This window comes from Trachypithecus francoisi, unplaced genomic scaffold (assembly GCF_009764315.1).
Source record: "Trachypithecus francoisi isolate TF-2019V2 unplaced genomic scaffold, Tfra_2.0 Lachesis_group2, whole genome shotgun sequence".
In the NCBI taxonomy this organism is placed as follows: domain Eukaryota; kingdom Metazoa; phylum Chordata; class Mammalia; order Primates; family Cercopithecidae; genus Trachypithecus; species Trachypithecus francoisi.
This window is the reverse complement of record NW_022681465.1, coordinates 72,615,647-72,635,859: the sequence shown is the minus strand read 5'-3', so window position 1 is coordinate 72,635,859 and position 20,213 is coordinate 72,615,647. Positions and strand designations below refer to the sequence as shown.

At 43.1% G+C, this 20,213-nt stretch overlaps 1 protein-coding gene across 4 annotated transcripts in view; it reads right to left on the bottom strand.

Annotated features, from left to right (window-relative positions):
• Positions 1-20,213, bottom strand: part of EGFLAM (EGF like, fibronectin type III and laminin G domains) — a 201,225-nt gene that overhangs the window by 106,093 nt on the left and 74,919 nt on the right. For all 4 annotated transcript variants that reach the window (XM_033179402.1, XM_033179399.1, XM_033179400.1 and 1 more), the window contains exons 2-4: positions 14,221-14,330; positions 13,069-13,152; positions 1,414-1,531 (exon numbers count right to left, since the gene is read on the bottom strand). In XM_033179402.1, coding sequence (XP_033035293.1) covers positions 1,414-1,531; positions 13,069-13,152; positions 14,221-14,330 — 312 coding nt within the window. The remainder of the gene's footprint in view (positions 1-1,413; positions 1,532-13,068; positions 13,153-14,220; positions 14,331-20,213) is intronic.

The following is a 20,213-nucleotide window of genomic DNA, read 5'->3' as shown; positions in this document are numbered from 1 at the left end:
AAAACCCAAACCAAACAAATACAAAAACATAATCACAACTTGATCACTGTGTGAGGTTCGAATCAATGAGACTGGTCTTCCCTTCTCCCGGCTGCACCCCTGACTGCAAATCCAATTAATTATGTCCCAGTCACTAATCATGGGACACACAGTGGTAAGTTTCCTGGAAAACCTTCTATCACATTCTCAACTCCTAACAGCCTTACATCTGTGTTTGTATTGTCAGAACTGATATTTACCTTCAAGGAAAATTAAATGCTTACAATCACTGCCAATCATTCTTTTCTCTGTGTGTTTTGCCCCTGACAATCAGAATGCATAGTAATGGTAGGTCATTTGGGAAATGCCCTTCTATGTAAAGAGGTAGGAGTCACCCATGAGCCCATCACCTCAAGTGACCACTGTTTCTGATCACATCCAGACACACACATCTCCTAGCCTTTGTTCACACTACTCCAACTGCTTGGGAGACCTTTCCTGTCTTTTCTTCCTAGCAAAATCCTATGCATTTTTTTGTAACTCAGGCCAAAGCTAGGACTCCTTCTGAAAGCCTGTGAGGCTGGGGCAGAGGAAGTGTGCCCTCTCGTGTGCTCCACAGCCTCCGGTGCAGTCCTTAGAAGTGCTGCTGTCACCAGGTGCAGTGGCTCATGCCTGTAATCCCAGTACTTTGGGAGGCTGAGGCAGGTGGATCACAAGGTCAAGAGTTTGAGACCAGCCTGGCCAATATGGTGAAACCCTGTTTCCACTAAAAATGCAAAAATTACTCAGGTGTGGTGGCGTGTGCCTATAGACCCAGCCACTCGGGAGGCTGAGGCAGAAGAATCGCTTGAACCCGGGAGGTAGAGGTTGCAGTGAGCCAAGATTGCACCACTACACTCCAGCCTGGGTGACAGAATGAGACTGTCTCAAAAAAAAAAAAAAAAAGAAGTGCTGCTATCACTCATTTGTCATTGGCTTCTCCTTCCACAAAAAGCTCCTTGCCAGCAGTGACCACCATCAACCCAACTTTGTACCCTACTGTCCAGCTTGGTGCCACCTCTAAAAACATTAGTTACATTCCCTTTGCCTATAAATCTCTTCTCCCACTCCCCTTCCTCACCTTCTTAATTCCTACTTACCTGTCAGATCTTCACTAGTTGTCATCTCTTCAGGGAATTCTTCCTTTATCCCTGTGTTGTATGTTCCTACAGTGCTGAAGCACCTATCACACTCTGTGACTACACACTAATGAGGGAATGTCTTGACTTACCCCACTAAGTTCTGAGAGGGCAGGGGCTGTACTTGCTTTTGTTCTCTACTGAATTCCCAGAGCCTAGCACAATGCTTGGCACACAGGAGGTCCCTACTGATATTTGCTGAATGAAGGATGCATGAGCAGCCTGCCACCTATTAACGAATTTGAACCTACTTTACCTTGGGACATAGTGGTGACATGCCGAGGAGAGCTCAGCCGCCCTTTGCCAGCCTGGCTGTAAGCTGCTATGCTCACGCGATATTCAGTGCCTGGTTTCAAGTCTCCAATCACTTCCTCCTGTCAATGACCAAACAAGAAAGATGCCAACAATCAGAAGATTTGTTTGAGCAAATTGTATGATTTCCATGAGGTTTATATCTCGAGGTCCCTGTGAAATTGCTTGGCATAGAGAATGTTTTGCTTTTTCTAGGACTGGCCCAGTTTTAAGCTTTGCCAAGAAAAAAATGACCATGACATATTTTCCAAGACTGGAGGATGGCCCTTTATTGAAATCTATCCATGATCCTAGAACTGGATACATTCACACTAGCAAATGTTACTGTGAACATCAGAATTCTTTGATTAAAGTACAGGCTGCTGGAAGGCAGGTGATGATTCTTTCCAATTCTCCAGTTCCTTATTTTCATTTGCAGATTTCAGATGCTCAGGGAATAGCTGCAGCTGCACACTGAGGTCTTGATTTGTACCTAGAAAGTAGGGACTGGAATTTTAGTTCTCAAATTTTAAACAGCGTTATAACTACCAGGAAGACTTTCTTAAAAGTGTGTGTGTGTGTGTGTGTGTGTGTGTGTGTGTCTGTACTTCCCCTGCACAAAGGGCCCTGAGCAGGAAGCCCCAGCCAAAGAGGGCTTTCTCCACCTTGAGCTTTGGCAAAAGTGGTGTGTCCCCAAAGCTACAGTGCTACACAGTAATTGGGAGCCTGGGTCTGATTGGTGGGAAGCAGCAGCCCATTGTAGTGGAAAGGGCACTGTCATTGTAGTCAACCAGCCCTGGGCTTGAATCCTGATTTTGCCACTTATTACTAGCTGTGTCCTTGATATTAAATTCATTAAGCCTCACTTTCTTCTTTTGTAAAATAGGCGTGACATATAACCATCTTGCATGATTATAACATTTGAGATACTGTGTGTAAAGTAGCCAGTATGGAAGATGTGCTCAGGAAATGAGTGGTCATGACTATTGTCTTGGGCATGTGGGAACCTTCCTCTTCTCTGCTTACCTAGGCTCCTGAACTACTCCAAAGGCCAAGCTCTCCCTTTGACACCTTCCCTGACCACACAGGCCTGGTGATCTCATCCTACTGAAAATTGCGCCACTACTTTAACACATTTACAATGTATTTATTTAAAACTATTACTATTTCTCTTACGGGATTATAAGCAATTTGAGAGCAGGGACCATGTCTTATAATTTCTTCACAACCTCTTTTGCAGATGTTTGAACATTAATTGTTGCTAAGAAGAATTAAGGGCATCCCTATGATTTTTTAAAGCATTCAACAAATAATTACTGAATACTTAATACAGTAGTTCTTAAACCCTGATTACACATTAGAATCACTCGTTGATCTAAATGACGATGCCTGAACTCCACTCCAGACCACTTAAATCAGAATCTACAGGTGACAGAACCAGGCATCTATTTGTTTAAAGCCCTCCAGGTGATTCTAATGTGCAGCCAGGTTTGTGAACTGCTGTTCTAGGGCTTGGCTCACCTCTCAGGCCCTGAACTGCCCCATCTGTTCCCTCTCCTCCTATTGTCCTGATCCCCCTAGATCCAGTATCTACCAGATCCTTCTGTATTTACTATGCTCAAGAATCTCACACCTTAAAAACAGTAACTCTCGGATCCTTCTGTATTTGCTATGCTCAAGACTCTCACACCTTAAAAACAGTAATTCCCTACCACATCTGCACCCCTAGATCCTCTCCTCAGAGGCAACCTTCTTGAAGTTCTCTTTGTTGCCTCACCTCCTATTTACTCCTGAACTTACGCCCACCTGGCCACTCTCACTACAAACCTATTGAGATGTTCTTACCAAGACACTGTAACAACTCTGTAGTGAATCCAGTGGGTGATCTCAGTCTTTAATGACACGTTGCAGCTTTCAACACCATTGTCCACCCTTGCTTCTTCAATCTCTTGGCTCCGTTGGAAATCATGACTCTGCTCCTCTGTGGTCACCTTCTACTTCTCGTGTTGCTCATTTCCAATACTCTCCATCCACCCCTCTTTCTCTGCTACCTGTAAGGATTACTCTTTCCCAGGAGTTCACCCTGTCACCATCTTCTCTTCTCCCTCATAGTCTTGCTTGAGTACGCTCCTCTTCCATTCTGTTAGCTTCTGGCACCACCTTCAGGGTGACATCTCCCAACTCTGCACCTCTAGCTCTGGCCTGCCTCCTGGTCTCCAGGCATGGAGTGCCTCTTGAACATCTCTACCCAGAGACTACCAAGCAACCCAAGTGTAACACAACCAAAGCTCAACTAATCATTCCTCCTGCCAAAACCAAACCAAAACATAGCTTCACTGCTTGCCTTCTCTCTCTCTCTCTCTCTCTCTCTCTCTCTCTCCTCTCTCTCTCTCTCTCTCTCTCTCTCTCTCTCTCTCCCCCCACTCATTACCCAAGGCCAGAATTCCTGATGCTTTCCTCTATGAGTTCACCCTACACCCCTCGCCACCATCTAATCAGTTACCCATGCAGCAGATTCCACCTCTTTCATATCACTTGAATGTGTTTCTGTCATTTCATTCTTACAGCCCTTGAAGACCAAGTCCTCATAAATATGACAATGGGCTCTGATTCCTCTGCCACCAGTGCTGCCCTGCCTGTACCTCCAGTTTGGACTCCACAGTGCTATGCTAGTTATCTTTCTAAATCCGCAATCTGATCACATACTTCATACTTTAAAACCCCTCAGAAGAGCATGTTCATGTCCCCCTGTTTATCCTTCCAGCATCATCCCGTACCATGTTCCCTCCTTACATTCTACATTCCAGTCATACTTAAGAACTTGGCAGGGCTCAAATTTATGCCATTCAATGCCTCTGGGCCTTTGAACCTGCTGCTCCCTCTACATGAAATGTCCTTCTCCCTACTCCTGCCTGGCTCACCCCTATTCATTCTTCATGACTCAGATCAGCTGAGACATTACCTCATTTCTCTGGCCCTGCCCTAGTCTGGTTAGGTGCCCCTTCTCTAGGCTGTCCTGGTGTCCTTGGTGCACCTCAATCTGAGCAACGCTCACCTTGTATTTTAATTATCAGTTGATTTGTCACCTTGTCCCCACCCACTTGAAGCCAGTAAGCAAGTTCTTATTCCTCTGGCATCCCAAAGCTTAGCATAGTGTTACCAGGCATCTAGCAAATGCTCAAGCAATGCTTCTTGATGAATGAATAAATGAACTAATGAATGATGAAAGAAAGAAATCAAGCCAAGATGTCTCATGTAAACAGATGACCTCATCAAGAAGCCAGCTGATACTACTGAGCCCTGCATCTTGACTCACAGCATCAGTACCCCTGCCCCAGGCCCTGGATTAGCAACTCCAGGGACAGGACTGACTCTCCTGCCCACCTCCTTCCAGCCACCCCACCATGCCTTTCAGACCTGCTCCCTTGTCCCATTTCCACCTCGGTGCCTGAGTTCCCACCCCTTTGACTCCTTGCCTGGGTCTTCAGTCTGCTCCACCCTCCCTCCCTCCCTCCCATCTCCACTCCATCCTACATGTGGCTTCACAAGGGGCCTCTGCTGCACATGTGGACCTGCCTTCAGATCCCCTCTCCGGCTCTACTTCCTCGCATCTGTGCTCCTGAGCGTCACCTTCTGTCTCCAGGTTTCACGCCAAGTTTGGTGATTAAGAGACTGGAGGCAGCAGGTGGATCCAACCCTCTGTTCTCACTCCTCTCCCGACTAACGCTCCAGGCTTTCCTAATGGAAGCAGAAACACTTTCGAACCAACACAGCACTCTCCCAGGCTTCTGCTTTGGGATTCTTTACTCCTGGGAAGTCATGATGCTGGATGAAGTGTGGGTGGTGACGTGGATCCAGAGAGTATTGTAGATATAGCTCAATACCAAGCACAGCTACCATTAATTACCAGTGATGAGTGTTTTCTCTGTTTCAGGAACAAAGAGAAAGAAGGCTATATGTAGCCTTATTTAATTCTTCCTTCAGTTCCATGAGGTAGGTATCACTCTTGTTTTCATTTACAGAGGAGAAAACCTAAGCCCAGAAAAGTTCACAATTTGCTCAAGATTTAGTCAGTGGCAAAATAGGGATTTGAACCCTTCTCCATTTGACACCAATGCCCAAGTTCTAATTGGCCAGTACATGTACAAAAAATATTAAATAATGTTTAAATCAACAACAAACAGTACTTACCATAATCACAGAAAACTAGATTATTACTACTTTATGACCACGGAAGTTAATGTATCAGAAATTTAAATGTTACCACTGAAAACCAAGCAAAATCCTATTTGTAGTTCCATATATAGATTAAAAACTACTGGAACTCTTTATTGGATATGGAAGATTAGTGCTACCTTCAGCTTGGGTGCATTCTGAGGAGTAGAGGGTGACCTTCCCAGAAGCCGGCTGTTTCCCGTCTGTCTCTTTTTCTGCACTGACACTCCGGAAAATGGCATAAAGGTGAAAATCAAGGGGACTGAGCAGTAAGGGCCACAGAAACATGTTGAATTCAGTGATTTCACTGTCACTTCCTCCCCTGACATCTCTCCTCTCAAATGGAATCCTCAATGTATTGTGACTTGTGATAATCCTTGCAATTTGTAGTAAAATACCACACACCATACATCTTTGTATTTCTGTCCTTAAAGGTCTTACCATCACCACTTCAGGCTTGCATCAAACTAGGGCAGATGCTGAACATGCTCTTTTCAAAGTACAGAAACAGTCTTTTGCTTTGTTTCGTTGCCTTGTGGAAGTCTGAAGACAAGTCAAGATGTTTATCTCTCCTGAGCTTCATTTCCCCACAAGTTAGTGAGAAACAGAGTGGGGGAAATTGTTTTCCTGGAGTAGAGGCCAGAGTGACCTCAACAGTCTCCCCCAGGCCCTTCCCCCACCATTCTTTGGGTGAAGCTGAGTGCTTTGCTACAAAATACCCCTATTTTGTGTTTGCCTGGTTCTTTCTGAAATGCAAAACCCATTTGTCTGCTCAACACCGCTGTTGAGCGGCTTCATGCGAGCAGTGAATTCACATCTATAGAAGAGAAAAGCAAGGCTGGTCACTGAGCCCAGTGAGAAAGCTCGGGCGACTTTCAGGACTCTTGCCTTCTTCACAGCTTGCCAGAACAACAAACTTTCATCTTACAATTGTTATCATCATTATAGTTTTCATTTATATAGCATTTTGGAATTTATAAAATCTCTGTACACCATTATTTCCTTTAATCTTCACAACAACTCTAAGAGATCAGTCCTATTGTCTGCATTTTGGAGACAATGAGACTGTATTCAGAGAGTTTATATAACTGCGGGCAACCGTGGGTCTGATTTCCCTCATGAAACTTTATATAGTTCTAATCACCTGACTCGTAGACACAGCATCACTAACTAGTTCTGAAACGGGCACCTGGTTTTTCCCATGTTCAACTGCCTTTTCCATTCCCTCCATTCACGGTCTGTCACCTGGATGACTCATCCCATTCTCTTCTTTCTCATGATAGAGTCCTCATATTTCAGTTGGGCCACTCAAAGGCTACATTCTCAGCCTCCTTTCCCTCCAGGTGTGGCCCTATGGCTAGATTCTGTCCAATAGGTTGTGAGTGAGAATGCTGACACCAACTTTTGAGATCTCCCTTAAAAGGAAGGAGTGTGTTTCCTTTCCTCTTTTCCTTATCTATTGGCCAGAGTGTGGATGTGGCAGCGTAAGCCATTCTGGACCATGGGCAGGAGGGCACAAGGGGTTGGTAGAACAATGAGTTGGAAGGAGCCTGGCTCTCTGATCAAGTGAAGCCACCAGAAGGTGACATCCAGACAAGTTCCATCGGGGGGAATGTAAATGCACATCTCATTAGAAACACTGTTAATTTGAGTTTCTGGCCTGCTAGACTAATATCTATCTAATACATGACCCAATATACAAAACCAATCTGGGTTACCAAGTAAGAAGAGCCCAAGAAAAGATGAGAGTCTTCTTTTTTTTTGAGACAGAGTTTCACTCTTGTTGCCCAGACTGGAGTGCAATGTTGCGATCCCAGCTCATTGCAACTGCCTCCCAGGTTCAAGTGATTCTCTTGCCTCAGCCTCCTGAGTAGCTGGGATTACAAGCATGCACCACGATGTCCGGCTAATTTTTGTATTTTTAGTAGAGATGGGGTTTCACCACGTTGGCCAGGCTGGTCTCAAACTCCTGACTTCAAGTGATCTGCCCACCTCGGCCTCCCAAAGTCCTGGGATTAGAGGCATGAGCTACCGCACCCAGCAAGGCTATTCTTCACTACATACTTTTCACTCTGCATTGACAAAATCATGTTGAATTGTTCTGAAGTCTCTGACTCTGATTTCAGACCTCACCTTTACCTCCTTACATGCTGCTGTTCTTTCTCCTCCTACTGCCTGAAATACAGATCATTTGGCTTCAGAAATAAGGCTAGAGGCTGTCTTATTCATTAGTTCAGATGAGCACAGTTGAGAGGAGGCATGAATTGAGTAGAGAACTGGACTGGGAGCCAGGAGACCCAGGTTCTGCTGCTAACCTAGCTGTGTGGTCTTGGGGATGCCACTTAGCTCCTCTGGGCCAAAGATTCAACACTGAAGGTCTATAATTCTTCTAAAACAACCTTCATTAATAGCTAGTAAACTTGGATTCAACCTCACAGTTGACCCTACAAGTCAAGGCTAGGCCTCAGTTGCCTTAGTGGGAGTTGGGACCACCTAGCATCATCCAGTGGAAGGCACCAGAGAAAGAAAAAAGTGCTATCTTCCAAGCATCCTTCCTCCAATGCGCTGAGGATGGCTGTGCAGAGCAGGGTGGAGGGAGGAGTTGTAGGGATTTCTATTCTCTGGGTGGTCACAGGAAGTTATTTTCCAGAGCTTTGCTGCAGGGGCAGCATTAGCTTTGGAGTCTGGACAAATCTTCCTTACGTGGATCCGTCCTATGTACTGCAGGAAAGTTAGCATCCCTGATGCTTGTCCACCAAAATGCCCAGGAGGGGACAAAGGTACCCCCAGCTGAGAATCATTGCTAGTCCATCCCTTCTTTTTTTTTTTTTTGAAATGGAGTTTCACCCTTGTTGCCCAGGCTGGAGTGCAATGGCACAATCTCGGCTCACTGCAACCTCCGCCTCCAGGGTTCAAGTGATTCTTCCACCTCAGACTCCCAAGTAGCTGGGATTACAGGCACCTACCACCACACCCAGCTAATTATTTTTTTGTATTCTTAGTAGAGATGGGGTTTCACTATGTTGGCCAGGCTGGTCTCGAACTCCTGATCCACCCATCTCGGCCTCCCAAAGTGCTGGGATTATAGGCGTGAGGCACTGCGCCTGGCCCCATCCCTTCATTTTACAGTTGAAGAGAAATTCAGAAGAGCTCAGTGACTTCACCTCAGGTCACCCTTGCTCTGATGAGAGAGCAGGAACAAGTCTTCTGATTCCTGGTTAAGTTTTCTCTCTCTAAGTTCTGGGTCAATCAGTGGACTCTAAAGCAGGGTGGTGGTGCATCCCCAGGGACAGCAAGACAACCCACTGAGATGCCAGAAGAAAACACAAGAACTCTCTATTTCTGTTTTATCTCCTCCTTTAAAATTCTGTGAGATTTTATAATGTACATAATATATTAGTACAGTAGCATATGTATAATTTATAAATACATAAATATACATATATTGGTGCATGTTCAAATATTTTTAACTGATGGTATGCATGATCAAAAAGTGTAAAGACCACCATCCTAAACATTCTTATCTATTTCTAACTCTAAAAAATTTGCCAGATTGCCCTGATTTGTTTTACTATTTTGTTTTCCAGGAGGAAACCTGGAGGGTATTATTTTAAGAAAAAGATAAGGTGGGCTTGAAATGCTGCCAAATTGGAAGCTTCTAGAAGGCAGATTATCAAACAATGCAGCCCAACTCCACATTATCAGCCGGGGTATTTTGGTCATTTTATCAGTTAAATCAGATTAACCATTTGTCAATCCACTCCCCAGTTTGGTATTCAATCCAGAAAACCAAATCTATCGGTCCTATCTTACTGAAAACACAATCTGGAATTGTCAGAGGAAATAAGGGAGTGAGAAAAGAGGAGGTAAAAGGCGCGGGAGCTACTTCCAGAGAGGTGCTCACTAGTTAAATATTTTCTCTCCTTTTCAATCTGTTTCACCTACTTTTGAACCAGAGCTTAAATTACTTCAACCTTCAGAGAGGTTCCCCTTAACCCTACTCTGCTGTGTGAGATGAAGAAGTACATGCAAGGATAAAAGTGGCTTCCTCTAAATGATTAAAAATTCACCTTGTAGATTCAGCTGTCTGTGCTTACACTAGAACTAGGCACTCTCCACTGAGCCTTAATCAGCAAGAGGGAGATGCAGGAAAATCAACATTTTGATGAAAAGAGATCCCCTGAATCCTGGGTTGGGACAGGTGTTTAAATTTTAAAACATGCTTACAAAAATTGCCTGATGATCAGGTTATCCCTGGAGAGGGGAAAAAACAGAGGCAATATGAAGAGTAAAAACAAAAAACTTGCATGAATAAAACAAATCTGTACAGCACCTGCCCCTTTTGCCATGCACAGCCAAGGGCAGCAAACACACATCTTTGCAGTATGAATCATACTGACCACTTACTAAGCTCTCATTCTGTGCCAGGTATCATGCTGAAGGTTCTACCATCATGACCTTATAAGTCACATCTTTATCTATAGAATAATGTGATATAGTACAGAGTTCCTAACACTTTCTCTGTTCTTGCCACCCTTAGGGTGTCAGTAATATTTATAGCATCTCAATGCCAAAAGAAATGCCCATTTATTAAGTAGTTATATCCAAACAACTTGGTAATAACAGTTGATATGATTTGGCTCTATGTCTCCACCCAAATCTCACCTTGAATTGTAATAATCCCCATGTGTCAAGGGTGGGACCAGCCGGAGGTAACTGAATCATGGAAGTGGCTTATCCCATGAGGTTCTCGTGATAGTGAGTGAGTTCTCACAAAAGCTGATGATTTTATAAGGGGCTTCCACCTTCACTCAGCACTCATTCCCTCTCCTGCCGCCCTGTGAAGAGGTGCCTTCCGCCATGATTGTACGTCTCCTGAGGCCTCCCCAGCCATGCAGAACTGTGAGTCATCTAAACCTCTTTTCTTTATAAATTACCCAGTGTCAAGTATGCCTTTACTAGCAGCATGAGAATGGACTAATGCAGTAATTCACCCAGATGTTGCTGTTTTCCTCAAAAATGTTAAATATTCTACTGTGCCCCTGTAAGCCTGCTGCAGAGCCCTGGAGCACTCTGGCACACAGTTTGGGAACCACAGACACACTATGATATAGATATTTTTGGGATCCCTGTTATGTCAATGAGGAAACTGAGACCCAGTAAGGTTAAGCAGCTGTTTTGTTGAAATGCAGAAATCTGAACACAAGTCCATCAGAATCCAGGACACATTCTGCTATATCAGACTCCTCCCACTCCCTTGCTGAATCACTGCCTTTATGTGTAGTCATGATTTCCTCTTTTCATTCTGTTTATTCTGCAACTCTCCCCACCCCCAACCCTCTCTACCCCCAAACACACACACACAGAAAGAGAGAGAGAGAGAGAGAGAGAGAGAGAGAGAGAGAGACATGTGTGGACACATTCATGCTCATTGGGCTCAAACCATTCCAACTGGGATGTCCCTCCCTTGAGTCTGCCTTTCCAGAAAGTTCCTGCTTCAGTCCTCAGTCCCAACTTTCACCTCTTGACCACTTGTTCCCACACTCACCTCTCACTCTTCAAACCCTGTCTACTAAGCAGCATGTTAATAATGACATCTGATCTTACATTGCTCCCTAATTGTTTTATCTGTGTGGATGTGGTTTTCAGAAGACTGAAAGCTGCCCCCAAACAGGGACTGTGTGTTGTCTTATGTTGGGCATAGAGTGGCCCCTATGCAAGTTTGTCAAAATTGGCAAGATGATCAAATGCAGAATTTGATAGCGTACTCTAATGCCTAGATGTTGATAATGGAGAGAATGTATTTAACATATAAGTCATCGGGAATGATAACTACCACCCACGTGGCTTTTATTTGGTCCTCACAAGAGAGTAATTATTACACCTCTATCATGGAAAAAAAGTTGAGGTTTAGACAGTTTAAGTGACTCTGACCAACATTACCCAACCTGTAAATGGAAGAAACAGGCCTAAAAGTCCAGAGTGCTGGTCTCCCTCCCAACCCTGTTTTAGGTTTATACAGCAGTGACCTTCAGAGAGATGCCAATTTTCAGCCCAGGTTCTATGATGGGCAGGATATCAATTTCAGAGGCACTGTCTAGACTCAAAGTCTTGTGTCACTCTTGATACCTGAACTGGGTTCCAGGTCAAGCAGTAAGCCCTGCAGGACACCAGGCTGGGGTGGCTGGGGACACTACTAGGGACAATCAGGCTTCTTGGTGAGGTTAATGAGCTTATTGAAAGTTCCAACCCATCTCCCTCTCTTCAGACAGAGTAAACTATAGAGGCTGAGGTTGACAGCTTCTGCAGCCAATGCTGGATGCTTAAGCAAAAGTCTATTTTGAGCTTAAATGCATGTCATACAAAATAAAAGCAAGCTGGAAATGTGCATCTATTCCTTCTGAGTCATGAGAGCTTTGGTAGAACCAGCAGGGGCTGGGGCTCAGAGGTCAGTCAGCTCTGAGTTTACAGTTGATGCTGTTACTCACTAATGTATGATTTGAGGAAAGTTACTTCACCTCTCCGAGTCTCAGTGTCCTTGTCCATAAAATGAGGTCATAGGATAGTTGTGAAGAGTAAGTGGCAAAGTAAATGTAAAGCAAAGGGTGGTGGCTGCCAGGTAACAGATGCTCAATAAGTGATAGTTCCTTATCATGGATGACAAACAGGTGCTGCCTGTTTGTCAGGTGCTGCCACCAGAAGGCACGGATCAAATAGGAGCTACCACCACCACCACCATTATAATAGTGTTATAAGCACTGGTGCTAACTCCTTGTAGAGCAATTCAAAAGGCTCTAGCCTGAGGTTGTGGCAGAATGAGGGAGGGGAGTGAAAAAAAAGAAAATACAAGATGCCTAAGGCCAAAAATTCACTCAAGAGACCTTGAGGAGAAACAGAAAAGAAAATAGATGAGGACCCAACAATTGGCTAGTGGAAGGACGGGGTGCTGGGCTTGAAAAAAAAAAATAAACAACTTGGACCATTTAAATATACATTTCAAATTACATCCTCTTCTTCTGCACTGTGTCTTCAGGCAGCTGGGAAGATACAAATGCGTCATATTATGTATAAAACTTTTATTGGGATAAAAAAAACAGAACTGAACTTTATGAAGAAAAGAAGGGGAAAAACCAGCTGTAAGGTGGCAGTTTTCTTGCATGATAAAATAGGGTTGAGTCCAGGATGGAAGCATTTACACCAGGCCTCTTTCGTCAGATGCCTGTTTTTCAGAGATGTAGTTGGCATGGTTCAGAGGAAATGTACATGGATGACATTGGGAAATCCTAAAGGACTATTAGAAGCATTAGTTATTATCACATGTACAGTAGCACACACACCAAATCAGCAATCCCCCAGAATAGCGCCCACGTGCTTTTGAGGAGGCTGCCAGGATGGAGAAACTCACCGTGGTCGGGATGTCCCGGCTGAGAGGCACGCTGTGCGACTGCTCCTGCAGGGATTTATCTGCGCCAACTTCAGAGTAAAAGACCTTGAAAAGATGCAGACACCCCGGTGAGAGCAGAGCCCGTGCTTGTGTAAGATCAAAGGTTGTAATTACACTCACAGTGGCAGCAGGCTCTGAGGTGCGTCGCCTAATGTCACGTGCACTAGTTCTGCGGGAACACACATCAGACCTACTTGGGTTGGGTGGGGGGTGTTGCAAACTCAGAAGCCTGCGGAGTCCAGGAGGAAGACACATATCAATGAAGTGAGATGCAGAGGTCTGGACGTGGCTCGTGTTATTTTTCCCAAAATGCATGAGCCGCCCGGGTAATCTTTCATTTTCTCACTTTCGATAAGACATGAGTCCAGAGATGTATTCCTCTACTTTTAGAAAACAATAGGACAAGCGCCATTATCAATGGCTACTGTCCCTCGGTGAAATGGAGACAGTAGCAGGTGGTGGGATTGGGGTGTTACTGAGGTCTTACAGCTCATCTAAAATGAGCAGCTCAGTTCCAGCAGGTGGATAGGAATGTGGACCCAGTGTGGCCAGGTCTCCCCATATCCCAGAGAGTTCACAATTCCAAACATTTATGTGAAATATCTTGACTTCTCAAAGTTGACTCATTTCTAAAAACACTATTCAAAGAAAACATTTTGGTGAAAAGATATCAGCCCAGTTTGCAGCCTCTGATAGGTAAGAATGCATTCTCTGCTGCTTCCTCCACCTTGCCTACCCATCTTCTTACTTTACATTATTTTGTACTTATTGACAACATTCCACAGTGATTTCCTCTTTCCCATGTTCATACTTTATTCTCCAGATTTGACTATAGGCAATTGAATAGCAACAATCACGTCCTTTTAGTTTATATTTTCCCACAGCTGAACAGAGAAAGGACTGGATAGATCCTAAGTGAGTAATGCAGGTGTGATGTGACATTCAGGGCATTTACAAATATCCTTCAAAGGGGGACATCTCTTCCAGCTTTATGGAGGGAGAATGGGGCAGTTACTGATATGAAAGGACAGATACCTAGAAAAAGCAAGGATGAGAAAGACATACAGTCACACAACACACCCACTGAGGAAACTCCCGCGCCCGTGGACTCACAGTGTACCCAAGGATGGTGCTCCCAGGATGCCTTGGCATTTTCCACTGGATGCTGAAAGCCGTACAGTTCAATGCGCCCAGCTTGATGTCAAGAGGAGCCCCTACCTTGCCTGCCCCCAAACAAAAGAGATTGTGTTAGAAGCTCCACACATCCCACCTTGAGTATACTTACACAAGATTTAAGAGTGCATTCTCTGATAGATGAAAAGCCTACTTAAAGATAATTCCAGAAATGCAGTCAATTTCTGATACACCACACCTATCTCAGCTGACCTCACTCACTTTGCTATCCCCTCCCAACCTGGCATCAGTAGATAAATCAGTCCAGCTATTGCCCTCATTCTCTCAGGTAACTTCTAATAGGTCAGGGACCAACAAAGGGAGATACAGGGTAGCATAGACCACAAATACTTCTGACTTGACTCTAAAAATTTAAAATGTATTAAAGTAAGATGACAGGCACATTTGTATTTACTCAATAGCATATATGTTGTATGTATACATTATATAGATGTGTTCGCTTATATAGTTAGGATATTCCTATTGTGGGGCATTTCAAAAATATAGTTATGTATAAAATGAAGTTTAAAAATTTCAAATGCTTTACTATCTATTTATCTTAAGTAACTTCATAGTTATAGATGATAAGATTTATAATTATAAAATAATATATACAGGTTGCCACAATTTAGAAAACATAAAACATTATATCTAATTCTAACATTCAGAAATGAGTCTTGACAGCATTGTGGTATATCTCCTGTTGGTCACGTGCAATTTAAAAAAACTTTGTGTGTGTGCGTGCTTCTATACAGTTGACGTCCCTTATCTGAAATTTCAGATTTTTTTGAATTTTGGAATATTTGCAATATACTTAACTGTTGAGCATCTCAAATTCAAAATGCTCCAATGGGCAGTTCCCTTGAGCATCATACTGGTGCTCAAAAAGTTGGATTCTGGAGCAGTTAGGGTTTCAGATTTTTGGATTTGGGATGCTCAACCTTGTGTATGTGTAACTTTTTTTTTTTTTTTTTTAATGAGACAGAGTCCCGCTCTGTTGTCCAGGCTGGAGTACAGTGGTGTGATCTCGGCTCACTGCAAGCTCTGTCTCCCGAGTTCATGCTGTTCTCCTGTCTCAGCCTCCTGAGTAGCTGGGACTACAGGCACTCGCCACCACACCTGGCTATTTTTTTGTATTTTTTAGTAGAGACGGGGTTTCACTGTGTTAGCCAGGATGGTCTCCATCTCCTGACCTCGTGATCCGCCCACCTTGGCCTCCCAAAGTGGGAGGATTACAGGCATGAGCCACCACACCCGGCCATATGTATGTAATTTTTAAATTGTTTTGTTATATATAGTGATTATGTATATATACATACATGTTAATAATTTTAAGTCTTATTTGACTTAGTATATATATATAGTACAAACAGCATATTTACAATCATTAAAATCATTATTTTTAATGGCTGTAAATTTTTCCATATAACACTTGCCATAATAAACAGTATTTGTCATCCCACAATTATTAGGCAATTTATTGCTGTCTTAAATAATGCTCCACAAGGGCAGGGACCAGGTCTATCTTGTTCCAAGTACAGAAACTAGTCATGGCAAAAGCACAATAAACATTCCTTAAGTGAATGAACATTCTGCAACTTGATTTTCCTCTTACTAATATGCACCGGCAAGCTTTCTTTTTAACAATTGCATGTAATTCTCCAGCTTATCAGTTAGGATCCTTTGCAACTCACAGAGATCTAACGTATCTATTTAAAGAACTGCTGCTAGGGCTTATCATCAATGTTCTTAATAACAGAACCCAAAGTTTTTCTAATGGATTGAGAAATAGAAGAAGCCCAGCACTGTCAGCAGGAACCATGAGGCCAAAAGTCAGCTCCCCTCTGCCCCACATACACCTACGATTGTCACCACTCAGAGATTTAATTCTTAACGATCTCTCTCACTCTGCCATTAAATCTGTTCACAATTTAATGTCTCATCTGATTGGCTAGACTTAGGCCACGTGGCTTCCTCTTGGCTCAACCAAGCGGCAGGAGAGGAAAGAGCAGTCCTTTCTGGTTTCTAAACTGGGAAACGACAGGATGAGACCAGTTCTGGGAATTGTTCTTCCACCAAGCCCATCCACAGCAAAGAAGGAACCCCGCAGGAGGATAGAATCATAGAAAAGAGTAGTGGGAAGTTGGATGGCCGAAACTCTGCTTTTCAGAGCACGCGTGTACGTTAACTATTACTCCATTGATTGACATTGCAGTTATTTTCAAAATATCACTGGTAAAAATAATGCTGAAAAGAACATCTATGTATGTGCCTTTTTGCGCACATGTGCCAGTGTTTCTAAGATGGATACCTATAAAATTTATCAAGTATATACATTTCCATTTTTACTACTAATGACTTATTGCTCTCTCCAAAAGAGTAAATGAATAAATCTTTAGGTGCATTCAATTATTTATTTGGGTAAATTCAGAGCTCTTGTGTCTAAGATAGTATCTCAACCTTGACACTATTGACATTTGGGGCCACCTAGTTTTTGTGGGGGCTGCCCTTTTGAATTATAGGATGTTGAGCAGCATCCCTGGTCTCTACCCACTAAATGACAGTAGTACTCCCCAACCCACTGTGAAAACTAATAGCATCTCCACACATTACCAAATGTTCCCCAAGGGGCAAAACTGCTCCCAGTTGAGAACCACTGATTTAAGGGAATGAATATTTTAAAGATTTCTAATAAATATCATCAAACTTACTTTTAGAAAATTAACCAATTTAGAAGTTTATAGTGGGGTATGAGATGTATAAGTAACAGTGTAAAGTTACACAGCCCCACCAGGTCTTACTACTACCACTTTTTAAATAATTTTTGCTCAGAGAATGAAAACATTTTTTTAAAAAGCCTCAGACTAGGAGAAAACATTTGCAAAAGAAATATCTGATAAAGGTCTGTTATCCAAAATATGCAAATGCTATAGAGAAAACATTTGTGTCCTTCTAAAATTCATATGTTAAACTCTAATTCCCAATGTAATCATATTTGTAGATGTGGCCTTTGGGAGGTGATTAGGTCATGAGGGTGGAGCCCTCATGAACAGGACTAGTTCCCTTATAAAAGATACCCTAGAGAGTGCCCCCTCCCCTCCTGCTATGTGAAGACACAGCAAGAACACAACTGTCTATGGGCCAGGAAGTGAGCCTTCACCAGACACCAAATCAGTTGGTGCCTTGGTCTTAGACTTGTCTGCCTCCAGAACTGTGAAAAATAGATTTCTGTTGTTTATAAGCCACTCAATCTATAGTATTTTGATATAGCAGCCGAACAAACTAAGATAACACAGAACTCTTAAAACTCAACAGGCCGGGCATGGTGGCTCATGCCGGTAATCCCAGCACTTTGGGAGGTCAAGGCAGGTGGATCACCTGAGGTCAGGAGTTCGAGACTAGTCTGGCCAACGTGGGAAAACTCCATCTCTACTAAAGATACAAAAATTAGCTGTCTATGGTGGCAGGAGCCTGTAATCCCAGCTACTTGGGAGGCTGAGGCAGGAGAATCGCTTGAACCCAGAAGGCAGAGGTTGCAATGAGACAAGATCGTGCCACTGCACTCCAGCCTGGGCAACAAGAGCAAAACTCCATCTCAAAAAAAAAAAAAAAAAAAACCTCAACAATAAAAATAAACAAACAACCTGAGTGAAAAATGGACCAAAAGATTTCATGACAAAGACACCAAAAGCAATCACAACAAAAGCAAAAATTGACAAATGGAATCGCGTTAAACTTAAGAGCTTCTGCACAGCAAAATAAACTATCAGCAGAGTAAACAGACAATCTACAGAGTAGAAGAAAATATTTGCAAACTGTTTTCCATAATGGTTGAACTAGTTTACAATCCCACCAACAGTGTAGAAGTGTTCCTATTTAAACAGTATGGCGATTCCTCAAGGATCTAGAACTAGAAGTACCATACGACCCAGCCATCCCATTACTGGTATATACCCAAAGGACTATAAATCATGCTGCTATAAAGACACATGCACACATATGTTCATTGAGGCACTATTCACAATAGCAAAGACTTGGAATCAACCCAAATGTCCATCTGTGACAGACTGGATTAAGAAAATGTGGCACATATACACCATGGAATACTATGCAGCCATAAAAAAGGATGAGTTTGTGTCCTTTGTAGGGACATGGATGCAGCTGGAAACCATCATTCTCAGCAAACTTTCGCAAGAACAGAAAACCAAACACCGCATGTTCTCACTCATAGGTGGGAACCGAACAATGAGATCACTTGGACTCAGGAAGGGGAACATCACACACTGGGGCCTATTATGGGGCCGGGGGGGGAAGGATTGCATTGGGAGTTATACCTGATGTAAATGACGAGTTGATGGGTGCTGACAAGTTGATGGGTGCAGCACACCAACACGGCACAAGTATACATATGTAACAAACTTGCACGTTATGCACATGTACCCTAGAACTTAAAGTATAATATAAAAAAAAAAGAATGGCTTTTACCAAAAAGAAAAAAAAAAAGAAAATATTTGCAAACTATGAATCTGACAAACGTCTAATATCTAGCGTTTATAAGGAACTTAAACAAATTTACGAGGGAAAAATAGCCCTATTAAAAAGTGGACAAAGGACATGAACACACACCTCAAAAGAAGACATACATGCACCCAGCAAGCCTATGAAAAAGAGCTCAACACCACTGATCATTAGAAAAATGCAAATCAAAACCATAATGAGATACCATCTCACACCCAGTCAGAATGGCTATTATTAAAAAGTCAAAAAATAAAGATGCTTGCAAGATTGTGGAGAAAAGGGAACCCTTATACACTGTTGGTGAGAATATAAATTAGTTTAATCATTGTGAAAAGCAGTGTGGCAATTCCTCAAAGAGCTAAAAGCAGAACCACCATTTGACCCAGCAATCCCATTACTGGGTATACCCAGAGGAATATAAAGCATTCTACCATAAAGACACATGCATGTGAATGTTCACTGCAGCACTGTTTGCAAGAGCAAAGACATGGAATCAACCTCAATGCCCATCAATGACAGACTAGATAAAGAAATTGTGGTACCTATACACCATGGAATATTATGCAGCCATAGAAAGGACGAGATCATGTCTTTTGTGGGAACATGAATGGAGCTGGAGGATATCATCCTTAGCACTAATGCAGGAACAGAAAACCAACTACCCTATGTTCTCACTTATAAGTGGGAGCTGAATAATAAGAACTTAGGAACACAAAGAAGGAAACAACAGACACTGGGATGTTGGAAACAGGCCCCCAAATCTGGCCATAAACTGGCCCCAAAACTGGCCATAAACAAAATCTCTGCAGCACACGTTCACGATGGCCATGACGCCCACGCTGAAGGTTGTAGGTTTACTGGAATGAGGGCAAGGAAGACCTGACCCATCCAGGGCAGAAAACCTCTTAAAGGTGTTCCTGAACCACAAACAATGGCATGAGCAAGCTGTGCCTTAAGGATATGTTCCTGCTGCAGCTAACTAGCCAGAGCCCATCCCTTTATTTCAGCCCATCCCTTTGTTTCCTACAAGGAATACTTTTAGTTAATCTATAATCTATAGAAATAATGCTTATTACTGGCTTGCTGTCAGTAAATATGTGGGTAAATCTCTGTTTGGGGCTGTCAGCTCTGAAGGCTGTGAGTCCCCTGATTTCCCACTCCACACACTATACTTCTGTGTGTGTGTTTTTAATTCCTCTAGCACTGCTGGGTTAGGGTTTTCCTGACCGAGTTGGTCTCGACACTGGGGTCTACTTGATGGGGGAGAGTGGGTGGAGGGAGACAAGTAGAAAATATAACTTTTCTGGGTACTGGGCTTAATACCTGGGTGAGGTAATAATATGTACAACAAACCCCCATGGCACATATTTACCTATGTAACAAACCTTCACATGTACCCCAAACCTAAAATAAAA